Here is a 17,464-nt window from a genome sequence, read left to right on the forward strand (position 1 = left end):
ACTTTATAAAGACCAGATTTATTTATTTATATACAGTCACAGAAATGGTCTTGGTTTTTCTACCTGCAACAAGGAGCACTACCTCAGTTTTGTGTGGCATTAGTTTTAAGTTCTTCTTCTCTATCCACTCCGTAATATTATTTATGGCGTGTGTTGTGACCTCCATCATCTTCTTCACTCTAGTTTTTACTAGGATACCTAAGTCACCCGCATATCCGATCAGACTTACGCCTCTCAATACTGGTAAATTTAGGATTTCGTCTTAATAGACGTTTCACAGTGTAGGTCCTAAAACTGAATTCTATGGGACACCGTACGTTACAATTTTTTACTGGTCTACTCCAACGTTTAGGAATCCATTGCATAGTTTTCTTCTTTCGCAGGGTGCTAGCTTGACTTCTGCTGCTTTTTCCTGGAGCGTTTTGAGTGCACTGATAGTTTTTTTATTATATCATCAGTGATCAAGGCAACATCGATAGCCAAATTCTTGAGTAAAGGTTTGCATTCACACCTTCCAATCAGGAAAGTCCTGTATTAATAGAATCCAGTAAATTATTAGGAATCTTTGGTAATTATTGAACATATGTTGAAAAGTGGGGAACTTAGCTAGTCCTTTTATTTTTGCTTCATTAGTGACAACTTCTTTAGACTCTTGTAATTCTCCCACTCCTGTATATTTCTGGTTCTTGAACTCTCGAAGTGCTGTATCTCTCTATTCTGTTATGCTTCTGGTAATGACAAGCATGATTTAGTCATTCTTGCCACCTTAAATAGAGCTACATACTAGAGATGCTTATCAAATAAATAAAAGTCATGTCAAAATAGATTCATAAATTATCAGAAATGCAGAATAGACCTCTCGAAAAAGTTTCTTTCTAAATAATATTAATAAATTGATCTCTGCAACATTTATTGATTTTTCACTATTTACTATAGTAAATATTAAAAATAGTAAAGTTTAAATAAATATTAATTTAAAATGTATATTTTCAAGATGAATATCAGTTTTTTATCTAAAAAAGTGTTTCTATGCCTAGTAAGTGTCTATCACATCAACAAAATATCAAACAAATTTAATAAAAACAAGGAAAAATTATAAATATTTATTAATAACTTTACCAGATGTAAAAATACTTTTTATTTTAAGAAAAACTAATGGCCTACATAAACATTTCCCAAAAAATCGATAGAACACATCCTGTGCAGAATTCACTTGTTAAAACTTAAAAAATCTACATATATAAAAATATTAGAGTTATAAAAATAAAAGGTAATCAAAATGTTCATAACAAAAACAGTTTTTTGCTTAACATTTAAACACGCTGTAGCTTAAAGGTTACGAGGTTTAGAACACAAGACATTTATTTTTTTCCATATTTTATCATTTAAATCCTGTACATATGATAATTTTAATCATTGTCGGGCCTCTTTAATTTTTTCAAATCACAATGATAAGGTTTGATTTTTGGACCACTTAAGTCTTCAAGGCAATAAATAAAAAAAAATTAATTAAAAAAAAATAACAACTACTCGTCGCATAAGAGTGTGACAGAAAGAATGTTGTTTTTTTAAATGGAACCTGTATAGTTTTACATTTTCGGATTCTCGAATTGTTTTATGCATAATGTCCTATACCTGTCCTTGACTGTTTACGAAATGATTACGTTTAAATAATAATTACAACACTTTATTGCAACTTAAATTAAAAATTGTTTTATCAAATGCTGGAAATAGTCGCTATTAAAAGCTCGACAGTACACCAGACGATCGATAAATTTTTGCTGTACATTTTCACTTTTCTCTGGAGAACTGTTCCTAATTACATTACGAATGCGATATTTGAGGGTACGAAGCGAGTGTGGCTTATCATTATATAATTAACTTTTGCAAAGTAATCCAATGAGGTGGCTACTCTATTGATCCATATATGCCCTTCCACCGGTTTAGAAAAACATTATCTGGGAATCTTCTAATAATCGCAGCTTAGTAGGCGTCTCATCCTGGTGAAACCATAACGCTTAGTTTGTCAAATCTGGGTTATTTTTATTAGGATACAGTGTATTATTCTGTCATTAATCATCCCTGCCCATTTTTCATTATTTTGAGAACGGCTTTCCCTAAACCAGGGTGGATTTTCAGTACCTAAAATTATGACTATTTACTTGCCTGTTCAAACAAAAAGTTGCCTTGTCTGAAAAGCATATCTGTTTCACTGCTCTAGAATTATTATCGTTTCTGCGATCTGGATCATTTTCTAATAGATCTTGAAATAATTACATTTTATAAAGATAACACTTTTCCATCTTTAATAACTTTGTTACAGTTGTTTTATAAAGCCTGAGTACTTGAGAGGTTCGGATTTTCGTCTAATAAAACCAGGATATCCAGTTTTTTATCATTAGGAATGCCAGTCCTTCCTGCTCCGCCAAGATCCTTAACAGTTCCAGTCTCTCTCCACTTAACCTCAATTCTACTAATTGTAGACTGATTTATGGGTTCTCTGTTCGGATATTTATTGTAAGATTATTTAAACTTCGTTGCGTGTTCTCGTTTTCCCACCAGAGCTAAGCATAATTGGTATTTTGATTCTCTGAGTGTTATTTAAACGCATTCAAAATATTTTCAATTAACAATAGAGTTGAAACTTTTAAATAATTGACACTTAGAAGACTATATCAAATATTCGCAAACAGAGGTGTGGGTAATTGAAATGATTGGTTATAAATGGTTATAACTGGTTTGAACTGCTGTTAATGTCGGCCACTTTCAGCACTTAATAAAATATATTATTATTTAATCGTAATTATTTCGTGAACAGTTGAAGATAGGGATAGGACATATACAAAACATGTCCAGAATTTTCCGGAAAATACGAAAATGCAATAATATACAGAAGATTCTATTTATGAATTTTTTCCTGTCACATTTTTTAGCGACACCCTGTATATTTACGTTTGATGTCAAAGATTCCCAATTCAAAAACAAAATCGACGTATCCGAGGATTTAAGAAAACCCTCTTTAATTAAATTTATCCGTTAATAAATCACAACTCAGTATATACTTTTTTTATATACTTACTCACTCACAAGTATATAAAAAAACTTATTCACTACAGTTAAAATTAAATATAGTACAGTAATGATAACTATATTCATTTTAATTAGAAAAAAATTGCGTACATAATACTAAAAAATTTCTAGTACCTACACATCCTATACAGACATCACTGGTTAAAACTTTTAAGAAATTCTTCATCAACAAAATGCTATTGATTCATATTTCATAAAAATATTGAAGTTATAAAAATAGGAAGTAATAAGAGTTATAATTAAAAAAAAAAAAATTTTGTTTAAAACTTAAACACGCTCTAGCTCAAGGATTAGTAGGTTTAAGATAAGGCTCTGACTGTTTCTGACTTGTTTTTTTTTTAATCAAATTTATATTCACTCACTTAAGGATTAGCATCTTATTCTGAAACACCCTGTAAATACATATATAATATTAGAATTTGTGTACAGGGTAGCCCAAATCCTAGCTTTGAAAATTGTAAAAGAATCACTATAACATTATGGTGAAGTAATTTGATGGTTAAAAAAAACCATTTATTATTTCAACGATGTATTAACATAAGTCCTTGTCTACAAGATTAAGTTTTTAAAATCAAAATCTGACGTTTTATATTACACAAACCATCAAGTTCTATCTATAAAAAATCACTATAAAAAATACAGTTAAATTATAATATACCATACCTGTCTAATGCATTATTAAAGTTAATATCTGTAAAAAGGTGATGGAGTCGCATTTTAAATTTAATGTTAAAGTAAATAATATAACAGGCTTTAACTATTTTTTTTATTTATGAATGAAACAGTATAGAAATAATGCATTAGACACAAGTTAAAATAACGTAAGACAGATATGTACAATTTTTTAAAATTTATTTATTAAACAGCCAAAAAACTGGCATCAGGGCCTAAAAATTAACAAATTTACATACACTTATAGAATTTGAAAATCAACATAAATACATTATTCTTATAAAACAAATAAAAATATTATCAAAATTGTTTTACATCACATCACTACAATTCTTGCACAAGTTTTTTGAGTTTAATATTGAATCTCTTTGGAGTTTCAACACTCACGCGTTTTTAGGGTTCTATGGAGTAATAATTTTTTGAATTTGTTGTAATCCTTACATTGTAGGTTAGCATTGAGTGAGTTATTAAATATTATAAACGAATTTTACCTCTTAAAATAATTGAATTTTTTTAGTTTCCAAACTTTTGTTTGCTGGTTTACCTGAGCTATTCTTGTGTAATAGTCTCTTCTATAACTAATCTTAATCGCCTTGTTTTGAAGTCTGTGTTATTTTTCAAACAGACCAACAGACCATTTGGTATATTTGCCTAAATGGGATTAGATATCTCAGATGTGGCACTTTGAATGAATTGGTAATAGTTTACAAAACGGTTTTTTGCTATTTTAGTACTTTAAGAAAATTTCCTTATATAGGCCCTTTTTAGTGGCTTTGTAGAACACGAAACTGTCGACGCTGCCTATAAAAAAGTATTTTTTTTGTGTTTTTTTTTTACCCTAGAAGCTTACGGGACTAGGGAGTGAATAGGGGTGATGGGTGAGGTAAATTTAGTATAAAATAGAGTAAAACAGCATCTGTACTACATACCTAAATACAAAAAGCAGCCTCAGAGGGTTTTTGAAATAAAGGTCAAAAAACCCCGAAAAAAATTCACATTTTTTTAAAACATACAATGCAAAACTCCACAATAAATGAAACTTGTTTAATGCCTATTGACTGGCTTAGGGCGATTTTGCCATATGAACATACAAATAAGCAAAATACTGAAAATTATTTTTATATGAGAAAAAGGGCTGAAGCTATCCAGGTTATACTTGTTTAAATATTGGATAACTATCTTATTGAAATATACTTACAAGAGCCTTAAATTATTTACATTTAAAATATTACAATAAAATATTTACAGTTAAATCCTAATGGACTCTTACCACAATCGGATTATTGGACGCATTGAGCAATGTATTATCATTAAATATTTTCAAAATTTTCGTTTGCTTTTTATATATTTTTTTAAATTTTATAGAGACCTGACCTATCTTATTCCCAACCCAAACTATCACTCGGCAGAAACAACATGAAGAAAAAACAACTGGGAATCGTACCGGGTTCCCGACGCTAAAAAACGAGGCGTTTACCACTGCACTACAGGGCTTCACATTAAATTTGTATTGAACCAACCATATGTCCATATGCGCAAGACACACGTAGATGGATATATGTTGAAAAAATCCATTAAACTTAAATAAACGCCTTACAAGGATGTTATTACTATTTTCTTAATCTACATACCATATAGGTATATTATATATAGATATAATTTTTTTATTAAACTAAATGAGAACTAACCCATGCATGTCCCATTATATTTTATTATACTAAACAACAGGTGGGTACATCCTACCAATTTCAATAAAAAATATTGCGAATATTGAGTATCGTCAAAGTTACTTCTCTTAAACAAAAATTCTGCCAAATATCCATTAAAATGTAATTCTTTTCTTCCATATCGTGGAATTCCTTCTCGAACGTTACGCCAAGTTCGTTCTACTTATTTTGAGTGTGCACAGAGGGGTCATCTAAATCAACAAAACTAATTGAGAGATTAATAGTAAAATGCTAAAATCCTTCCTGGTCTAATATTTCATAAGATTTCCAACAATCTGATATTATGGTAGTGGTAGGCAATACCCGTTGTCCAATGACTTCTAATAAGGTTTCGGCAGTCCAATCCTTAATAAGTACAAGAAGCAAACACCTTTCTGGTTTTCCTTTTTCCTTGCTTCATCAATTTCTATAACTCTTCCTGGCCTTCCAAGTTTTGTAGAATTATCGGTGACCCATTTAATACAAATATCTCTATAAAAAGAAACTCCAATCGACATATGTGCGAGAACTACGCTTCAACTCCCTCATAACCAGCCTTTGACGTGGATAGGGCAGCCGAAGCCATAACACAACTAAATAGACAATGTCTTTCAAAGGTAAATGAGCCTTATAAAACCATGACCTTTTCTTGGCATTCTTTTTTGTAACACACTTTCGACGCTTTTTCCGTAAAGAGTAGGTTCTTGAACAAGTGTAGGTCAAATTATCAATATTTAAGTCTATTCTGTGACCGCAGGCGTTACAGTTGGTAAATCTTATCAACACACTAAAAAATCCACCAGTTTTCGGCGATTGGTACTCATCACTAAAAACTCCCTGATTGTAAAAGTACAACTGTCAGAAGCCATTGTTTTTATTTTAAAAAGCACTCAGCAATTATATATTTCAAGGTAGTTTATTACTATTTTGAGTTTCTTTTTAATTGCCTTTTTTCTAATGTGATTACAGTCAGCTCCACTCTATTTATATACCCAGAGAAAATATTCTTGAAAGTTTCAAAAGAGACATCACGCGCCTTTTATTTATTTATTTTACTTTATTTATTTATTTACACCACCTAAACAGATTACAAAATCCGATTATTTAGTGGGAAAAATATCATAATTACAACTTTAAATTAACTATCCAAATACAAAACTAACGTACAATGAATAAAGATAACAATTTAATGAACTTAAACTACAAAGTTTACATTTTTAATATTTCTAATGCTGCAGCTAAATATGTCACACTGGCTCTGCACAGCATAATATTATATCCCCAGCTCTGCGCAAGGGAGAAAATTTAGAAATATTAGTTCTGGCTCTTGTTGAGTAAAAGGTAGGAGGATTTCTTGTTAAGACTATTGGAAGGTGAAAGTTTAACATTCCCAACAAGTCTGGTGAGTCGATCAAGTGGTTTACCAATGTATATAAAAACTGCAGATCAGCTGATTTACGTCGAACATCAAGCGGTCGTATGGAAAATCTGTCAAGTAAAGTTTGATGTGAAAAACGGATCTGCGGATACACTTTGTCACATTTAAACCAGAGATATTTCAAAAATGTTCGTTGGACATTTTCGATATCTTGAATATGATGTCATTACGTATGCCTTTTGACTAAGACGTAATGACTTAACTTGTCATTACGTATAACACCGGTATAATAAGTAGAAAAGAGATAGTTTTTATGCTCTTACTTTGATTTATTTGTATGAAATGTGATCTGATTCTGAAATGGGTCTCCATAAAACGCTTTCCAACTCCTCTGAAATCCATATTTTCTAATTTCAATAATAGGACACCAATATCAACTGTATCAAATGCCTTTTGGAGGCCATTGAATACTATATCCACATATTTATTTTGACCTATTTCCGATGTCACATACTCTAGTAAATTCGATATTGCTACCAAAGTTTTATTGTGCTCCTGGAAGCCATATTGGTTTTTTTTTTCAATTTTGTTTTTTTTATAGACAAATAATTTATGAAAAGTGTCGGGCGATTAAATTTAATGGTAAGATCTAATAGTAATAAAAACTAAAATAAAGTTGATGCTGGTTTCTAGAAAACGAAATATCAGACTTTAAACCTAATCTTGGTAAATATAAAAAAAAATAAAAAGTTATTTTTTTAGACATTTCCTAAGATTGGATCTAAGATTAAATACGTTGTTAAGGCCATTTATAACCTTTATATTTTTAATTATATTTTAATTTTATATAATTTTTAATTTTATATTAATTTCTTAATATTTACTGAATATTTTTTCTTGTTTCATTTTTATGTCTCTTTTTTATTTTACAACATTCTTTACTATGTATTTATGTTTGTAATTGTTTGTTTTACTTATATATTTTTTAAAATCTTTATTCATCTATTTGAATCCTATACATACGATAAATGTATCTATTTTTGCGTCTTTGATTTTTTCAGATTCCAATAATTTAATTTCCAATGATTCCAATAGTTTAATTTTGGTCACTATATATACAAGAAGTAAATAAATACAAAAAACAGAATTAAAAAGAAAAGGTCACATTTACTTCTAAATAAAAAATAACATCTTAATATTTTCAATTAAACTTTTTTAATGTACTTTAAGATTGTTTATTCTTTCATTTCCTTAAACTGCCTTTTATTTAGTTATTTTTCACCTAATTATTTAGCTTTTCTTAAGGTAAATAGTTAGGTAAGTTTAAAAAGTTTTCTTTAGGTGACTTTAAGTTTAGAAAAAAGTTTAACCAAATATATACCCTACTTAACTTGTGAGCTACAGGGTGATCAAATCATTAAAAAAAAGTTTTTATCTTTGAATCGATCGATATGAAAGTCTACATACGCAGACCACTGATTAAACTCTTGTAAACTAAAAACTCAATGTAAGACAAATATTATGCACTTTATTTAAATACTGAAAAATAAGAAAGTAAATTCTGGTTTTTACAAATTTGGTTGCCATAGTAGTTTCTATAAGCAATTGAAGTTCTGATTCAAAAAACAAATACAGCAAAAACATAAAACATATGGCTTAAGAAAGTTTGTCGAAAGTTTATCTTATATTTGTTGTTACTATACAGACTCCCTAATACAATAAAAGTCAAATTTTAACTATAAAACATAATTTCACAATATATTTCTCATTTTTATTCTGATTTTAAATTAGTTAAATCCCAGATACTGTTGTGCCACTTATATTTATACTTCAAATTTCAAACAAAGGCCTAAATTGAAACTTCCCTTGATATAATAAAAGCTTTAAAATAGCAATATTTACGTGTAGTGTTATTTTGTAACTCAGGTACTACAGGTGTTTTTGATGATCACATTTTTACGTAGCAGACCAGAGTTCATATAGTCAAGGTCAAGACTGTAATTATTTATAAAATTTATCGAAAAAACCTGCATATATTATATTTAATGCCAAACAGTTATCTTTAATTTGTTGCCTTGTGAGGTACTATTATTACCGGGTACCTAATAAACACGCATAGAAATATAGTTTTTTTTTGTCGAAGAGGTTCGAATTAACCTGAAATATATTATGGGTTGCAACCTTCGGACCAATATTCTCAAATACACTGCAGATAACGATGCGTAATCTACTGATCAAATTTGCTTTTCATACTTAACCCCGTACTATTTTCGGCACTCCAAAGTGAAAAACTGCTCACAGAAAATCACAATACGGTTAACGATAAAAATTTTAATGTAATAACATACGGAGATAACAGTTATTGTTTCCAGTACTCGGTTAATCCTTAGGATAACTCATCGTCTGTGATAAAGTGAAAAAGGTATTTCTTAAAATGTTCCTGACTGTGTTTGTTAGTGTTTTGGTGACTCTCTATGTTCTATTATGTGTTGGACTGTATACTTTTTATTATCTGATTGAAGTTATTTTAGGTAAGATTATATTTTTGATATATTTGTTGAATTATAAAAATTACCTTGACTGGTGCATTCAGTAGTTTTGCCTTACATTGAGAAAATAGTTATTTCTAATATTTATTTTTTTTTAATGATCCTGCGCGTCTTTTCATTATTTTTATACTATATCTACATTAAATGTGTAATTAAATTTTTGTGTTAGTCTAAGTTTGTTCTTCAAGTCCTCGTAGGTTTTTACTAATGAAATACCAGCGGCACCAATAATTTTGCGTAATGAAGTATAAGGATTTATTCCAAGATGATCCAAAACTTCAACTTAAGCGGCTTCATCCAAAATTCGCCGATGATCACGTTTTTTATTTGTAACAGATCCAGTTTCAGTAAACTTAGAACGTGACGGCAGTTTGCCGAGCACATTGATTTTGGGCACCATAAATTAGAATAATTTCCACTCTTTCGGCTAGTGTGTAAACCATTTTGGAAGTAAAATCTTCAATTCAACAAATAAATTTTCACTATTCCAAGACTGTTACAAATGTAACTGACGGCAAAATAAATTCTTTATTTTCCTTAGCAACTCTAAATAACTAAGCAGGTATAACAATAAATACAGTTCGCCCAGGATATCTGTGTTCATGAAAAGAATGCGGAAAAAAATGCATGTTGTTATTTAGTTTTTTCCACGTCTAATCTTCGGAATTGCTGTATATGTTGGTAGTTTCCGTTTTAAATTATAAACGAATTGTAGATTTGGCAAACCCTAACGGGCAACATTTTGAACACTTATTGAAATAAAAACTGATATTTTCATGTTTTTGTTTTCTATCTGAAAAAATTAAGATAAACAAAGATTTTTCTAATTTTCTCGAAAACGAATCAACCGATTTAAAAAAATCAAACGTCAAAATAAAAGACTTCAACCTTTTAAACAAGCTATTACTCGATACCCCTTGCCATTTAACATTTCTAAGGGAATGACCCTGGGGGGCAGAGGGTGAAACGGGGTGAAGTAATTAGATATATATACAGTGCTTTCATTTCAAAACGATCCACCCTTAATAACTTTCTTTCTAAAAAAAAAAACACGTCAAATTATATATACAGAGGGACGTTTAATTATGCATTTACTGAGTTCTGTCAATCACCTACTCACCTCCAGCTAACCTCACTTTAATATGTGAAATGGGAACCCCCATCGTGTGATACATCATAGTAAGCAGCATAAAATTTTCTATTGAACGGTACCAAAAAATATTAAATCGGTAAATGTGTAAGCAAATAGTTAGCGAAAATGTCTAGAAATAATTAATATTTTATTTACGCCAAACTTGGGTCTATCAAATGGCTACCCCATGGTGTGATACATTATTTTAAAGGGTAGATAACGATAACGATTCTCCTACAACCCCTTTACTAACTTAGAGTTCGACCCAATTAATGGTAGAGTCCGTAGAGAAGGCCGAGATGCGCGGTGTATTACATTCTCGGGTAGCAGTAGGGAATCGGTGAATCATGGTCGTTATGTCTAATTCTGTTACTCGTGTATACATGAATGCAGGACATATCAAAACGTGGTAACTTCTTAAGTCAAAATTAAGATTTTTGCTTAAAGCATTTATCATAATTTGTATTTATAATCCAGTTTAGTAGTTGTACGAGAAAATTTTATTCAATAAAAACAAATGTTGCAATGCTGTTGTTGTTTGTTCCTACCATAAGAATATTGAATTGATATACTGGGTGGTTATTTAAAAACTTCAAATGACAACATCTGAGGAAATAAAGAAATTGACGAAAACATACTCATGGTCTCACAACACTGTTCAGTGTGAACGTTTTGAAATGGATTTCAAAGGCCAGATGATGCTCTGGCTAAAGCGAAGCACGTGTAGCCATTTTATTTATTATATGTTGTGAAACCGTGACTGTGGTCTTTCTTTTTTTTCGTTAATTTTGTATGTTGGTCTCTTTGCGAGGAATAGATGCGATTTTTGTATTTGAGCTAAAAAAAGTTAAAAATCGCTAATAACAGTTTCTATAATATGGGGGAAAGTAAAATAATGTAATATCTAATTTGTATCCACTTACTTCTTCGCCCTTAGACACCTAAACTTTATATTCTTAAATGGCAACCCCTGCTTATGATACTTTTCTGAAAGCTCTTAGATTAGATGTTAACAGGCCCTCGATAATTCATGGTTTAGTGCATCAGCAAGTGGTCAAAGAAGAATATTGACTTCTGATCTCTCTGAAAATCTGAAAAATATCAAGAAATTGATACTGCCACCAATAAGAAGAACGATAAACCAAGATTGCTGAACGAGACGTCTGTAAGAAAAGCACTTAAATTTCATCACTATAAAATTCAAATCCTTTAAGAACTTAGTGACGATGAACCCAACAGAAGAATTAGTTTTAGTGGCCACGTAAATTAACAAAACTAGATTTAGACATATATTTGTGTCAACAAGCAAAGCACTCTTATACAAGTCTACAAATATATAATTCAAATATTTAAAATTACTGAAATCTAACAATGCAACTAAAAATAACACCTCACAATTTCTCTCTATCTCTCTCTCTCTCTCCAGTCGTTATTCGATTTCGGGCATCGCGACTATTCATAGCACGACACTTCGTGATGCTTCTTTATAGTTTTCATTACTTCTGTTATTGATATATTTGTAAGGTCTTTGATTTGGTCTAAGAATCTTAGAGGAGATCTACCTCTGTTCTTTTGCTACCTACTTTCTCTTGGATCACATATGCGCGTCTGGATTCTTATGAGGAGCCTTTCATGATCCCAAATATTTAGTTCTGTAGGTATAGTGATATTTGTTCTTTGAGCTTTTACAGCTTGGACTGCTCAACCCTGTCTCAACATCTTCCGGTTATATATTATTTTAAACTATTCTATTCTTTAGCGGCATGCTGCGCTTAACAGCCAAGATTCTGATCATATGTTGCGATAGAGAATATCAGCGCTTAGAAGCCTCATCTTGGTCATTTTTCGGATGTGTGGTCTTTCCAGATTTTAACTAGTCTGCCCAAAGCTTCTTTTGCCATTCCAATTCTTTTTTTAATTTCTGTTTCGAAGCCTCCTTTGTTGGTTATTTTTGCCTCAAAATAAATTACAGGATCATTGGTTTCTATATCGTGGATGAGTTAGAGGCATTGGGATTGTCTGAGGTCTGTCTACATTAAAAGACACCATTTGGTCCTATTTAGTCGTAGGCTAAATAGGACCTGATTCCAAACTAGCAGCTTCTATTCGTTAAAGTATTGCAAACATCTCTTTTTCGTTGTGTGCCAGAATGATCGTGTCATTTCTTCTGCCAATAAAGACTCCGTCCTCTTAGTGTTCTAGAGCCTTTTTAATAATCCATCATCTGTGCATGATGAAGAAAATTGGGGAGAGATTGCAGCCTTGCCTGACGCCCAGTACGATACAATACAAGGCATAAAACAATTAGGTCACAGGAAGTCAGCAAAGTTAGACAGAAGGAATTTTTAACAGACACAGGCAACTACATCACACTAAAAAGCTGTAATCAATACTAAATGCTGCTAAAATGGGCTATTTAAAGCCTCTGATACCGTGGTACCAAGGAGCCATTGTTTCTGGTACAAATTAAGTGAGTAATAGTATGAATCATGCATTTCTTAGGATTCTTCCTAACAAATAGAAGGCTTACGAGAATATAGGTACAAGGGACTGTAAGAATTCGTAGCTTTTTGAAATTTAACCTTTAGCACTTTCTATTGTCCAGATTAGCAATTAGTCTTAAATATCTGCGTTATAGACTACTATCGAATCTTTAATTGATTATTATTTTAAAGTCTTATGCATTTCATCATAAGAGGAGATATAAACGTAAATCTGTTAAGCAAGTTATAATCGGATGAAGCCTATAAAAATATTATAAGCGAAAATAAATTTATTTTCTATGTAGTGAATTCACTAGACCAAGATCAGGTACATGTCTCAATCAAGAAAATAATATAATAATATATAAAAACTAACTATATAAAAGGAAGCATATTTGATGGCTGCCCATTTTAAACTTCACGATGATGCAAATACAATTACAGTAAACATAATTATTTTTCAAAATAAACTGCATAAAATTCGCAAAAGTCCTCGTTACTAAAGACCCAATACTAGATATATATGGCGTAGGATAATTTTATTTAATTCTCTAGTAACGTATCTGCTATTGCATGTTTCTTCAATGTGTTTCTCAAAATATGCCGTTCACATTGCTAGGCTTAAACCAGTTTAACGATAGTTTTCCATCTAAGATATGTATATTCTAAAAGGGGATTGAGTCAGCAGTTATTGCTGACCAGATTTAAGAAAATAACATTTTGATTCGAAAAGACTGACTTAACAACTCCAAATATTTGCCAAAAAACTTTGTAGGTCTGTTGGATTATAACTGCTGCTAAAAATAAGTGTGCATCTTAGCCGGCTATGTTCATCCGTGGCGAGATCCACCTACTTCTTTTGCACTAGTATACAGGTTGGGGAATCCATCATTACGCAGAGAAAGAAGCGTAAGTGCTCTGCTACTCGCCTGCTACATCCTAGTTTATTCTATAAATCACAGATACCAGCATCTGGAAACTCTGCCTGAAAACCTCTGAACATGTATGGTGAAACCTTAGATTGAAGCGGCTATGTAGCTATTATAGTATAAGGTTTAAGAGGCCAAAATCAGGAAGATATAAATTTAAAGTCCCATTAAAGATCTGGTTCTATACGTATACAGAGAGTTAGAACCATAAGTTTTAAAATAACGTTAAGCATTATCCAATATTGGATTGGATTTGAGTGGGTTTAAGATATCTACGAACTTTATGCAGTTTATTTTGAAAAATAATTATGATTACTGTAATTGTATTTGCATGGTCGTTAAGTTGGAAATGGTCAGTTCCCGAATATGCTTCCTTTTATATAATTAGTTTTTATAAATTATTATATTAAATGAAGATCTAAATTATTGAACGAGCACTTTAGATTGGACGCCATATAACTACAAAATAATAAATAGTATAAATCCCATTGTTTTGTTGTTTTCTTACTCAAAAAACGAAAAAATAATCTTCCAATATTAATATATATGATCGTGATATTATACCCATGTTATTATATTTTTCGTGCATATAATTTTCCTATCCTTTATTTATTATTATTTTTAGATTTACCAGTGACAGGAACATCACCTTGTACAGCTCATGCAGCATTAAAACAACTTATTGAAAAATTACTTAAAGAAGCGGTAAATTTGCCACTTTTGCAAGCTGCACATGCACACCCTCCCACACCCCAGGAAACGTCCACCAACAGTACATACGAAGATTTGTTAGCTACTGCGATCATCAATAAGGTAACTTAAAACATCCTGTATCTGTATTGATTCAAGAAAATCTGAAACCCTATAAAGCAATTGACGGCAACGGGTTATAAGACGACGCAATCGATTTTCATCAATAAGGTTTCCCGGAAGTTATATTTTAGACTAGTCTCATAAAAACTTTAATGACAATGGCTATTGTTACGATAAAAATTAAAAAATCTCCCAATAAAAAATTGGTTGGTGTATTCTAGTTGCAAAAACTATTATTACTATCTGCGTTTTTGTAGGTCGTAACAGGGTGCCAGAACAATCTCCCTACGTCCTCAGCAAATAGCGTTTCTTCCAGTCGACACTCCACATCTTCAAGACACCGCAAAGATAGTAAAGAGAAGGAGTATTTCTTTGGCGAGGAAACCCTAGATGCAAAATGGAAAACGACAGATTTGGATACGACTTCCGTATCCAGTTTAGAGGAATGGTTGCAAAGCGAATCCAGTTTTGGGTCAAGAAAATACGTCGACAAAGTTACTCTTATGGTGAGCATGTTCTTAACTTTATACACTTATATGAACTTGGAAGCAATGTGTTCTTGTAATGTAACTGTAACATAAGTTATTGATTACTTAATTAGTAACTTACTTTCCTATTTTTTCTATCTAGATAAAACAAGACATTGAAGAAGCAGAAGACGTTTACTCAGAAAATGGTGAAGAAGGCGACGCAGAATATTTTCAGTCGACGTGTTCAATTCTGAGCGATTCTGAATCAAACTGGTTTTTACAAAAAAGACAGTTTCAAGGTACTCATTCGCCTGTACCAGTACCTATGTTGGTTCCCAATCCTACCGCAGATGCCAAGGTATATATCAAATATTTTACTGTCATCTTGATCCTATTTTTATTAATTATTATACAGGTTTTGATTGGAGACAAACCAATAGATGACACCTCAGATCTATCCGATGCCGGATCAGATATTGAGGAATTAGTCGAGCCGCATACCACGCACACTCTTTTGCTGAAATCGAAAAATATCATTGGTGGAGGGAAAACTATGGAGATTGTAGAAACCGTAGATGTACGTAGTGAGTCGTCTACTGATTCTGGAGTCAAAGAGGTCAACGGGAAGGAACAGAAGAGCTTTGACGTGTCTTCGAATCACAGAACTGATATTTCATTAGATGATGACAGTAAGAGTCTCGCATATACTCATTATAAATATCTTCTATAATAACTGCAAGTTGTGGCATCATGGTATTGATCTTTGATATTTTTTATAATTTAATGGTTGTGAACAATATATTCACTTTTAATCTAAGGGCGCTTTTCACAAGAGTTCTAAAACTAGGAATTTTCAGAACTGTTGGAAAAATGAAAATGAATAATATGGGATTTAATGCACTTTCTGTTTCTATCAGTTTATTACGTCAAATTTGTAATTTGACCTAAATGAAAAGTACTTCTAAAGTTTATATTCTAAGATCACATTTTAAACCGTTTTCGCCCGATTTTCCTAATGCCATTATTCCGCAGCCATTTATTTATCAAACCACTCATTTCCTGAATAATCAATTTCCCAAATGATCATATTCCTTAATACTCCTTTTTCGAAACCATTTTACCGTATGTTATTTCTCAGGAGCAACTATTTTTCCCGACTAATAGAATTTTATCCGGTAATAAAATGTATTCACGATTGGGTTGGGTTATTCAGTACCTCCATCCAATGATTTTTATTTAAAGAAAAACGCCTATTTCTAATGATCTTCCAAGTAATTTAAAAGTTCGAGTGACATTCTTTTCCGGAAAATGATGAATCAAAAAAATTCTGTTCGGGATAACAGTGATTCTAAAAAAATGTTGTTTGGAAATACGATAGTTCAGGAAAAAAAGGGTCGGACAGTTGCAATTCGGGAAAATAGTGAGTCAGGAAAATGACTGGGAATCACCTTAAACTTGACTAAAGTGACGTTAAGTTTTCTGACTGTAGATGAAATATATATGAAAAAAACTAAAACTGGCCTTATCTATTATCAAAGATTTATAGTCAGAGAATATCTACTGAATATTTCATAAACATTTGTAAAGAAATCTTCGAGATATAGTCCGTGAAAGCTAACATTCAAACATTGCTAGAACTTTGAGAGAATGTCTTTTGAATGATCTGTAATATCAGAATGACTACATACTACATCAATTTAACTTCGTGTTTCTAATTGTTTTTATGTTTTTTCTTGCAAAATATATTTCTAAGTGTTGTATTATTTGATGTTTACGCAATATTTAATGCAAAGGTTCAGATCAAATATTTAAACTGCCTTACGTATGCCGACGAGAGTAATCTTGTTCCATTTTTACTCTTAGTATTAATAACAAAGTTCTTCGTTTTAAAGAAGTTATTTCGCTCAGTGATAAGTTCTTAGCACTAAAGACTTAACCGTACCCAAACATCGAGTAGAACAATATTATAGTAAACTAAAGTAAATAACAGTACCTTGTTCATTATCGATAAAATAAACCGTTGTGGAGAAAAAAATTATTGAGGAATCACTGTTTTGTTTTAATTAAAAAGAACCATGATATGTTCTTTTTTCAGCGATGCGATCTTTCAAAACTTCCCATCTTTCACGTTGTTAATACATTGATCCTTTATTCCAATAATAATTTATCAATTTTTGGATTTCTTTATGAATCTAATTTGAATTAAGTCGAAATATGGAATTCACGTTTATTGAGTATGCAA

General features: G+C 31.3%; 1 protein-coding gene across 8 annotated transcripts in view; it reads left to right on the top strand.

Moving 5' to 3' along the window:
* LOC126743472 (uncharacterized) overlaps positions 1-17,464 on the top strand; it is a 134,681-nt gene that overhangs the window by 73,867 nt on the left and 43,350 nt on the right. For 4 of the 8 annotated variants that reach the window (XM_050450564.1, XM_050450561.1, XM_050450562.1 and 1 more), the window contains 4 exons: positions 14,565-14,752; positions 15,010-15,258; positions 15,383-15,580; positions 15,638-15,911. In XM_050450564.1, coding sequence (XP_050306521.1) covers positions 14,565-14,752; positions 15,010-15,258; positions 15,383-15,580; positions 15,638-15,911 — 909 coding nt within the window. Of the gene's footprint in view, positions 1-8,895; positions 9,378-14,564; positions 14,753-15,009; positions 15,259-15,382; positions 15,581-15,637; positions 15,912-17,464 lie in introns of those variants that run through there. The other 4 variants (XM_050450567.1, XM_050450569.1, XM_050450568.1 and 1 more) reach the window with 3 other exon arrangements.

This window comes from Anthonomus grandis, chromosome 13, assembly GCF_022605725.1.
Source record: "Anthonomus grandis grandis chromosome 13, icAntGran1.3, whole genome shotgun sequence".
Taxonomy (NCBI): Eukaryota; Metazoa; Arthropoda; class Insecta; order Coleoptera; family Curculionidae; genus Anthonomus; species Anthonomus grandis.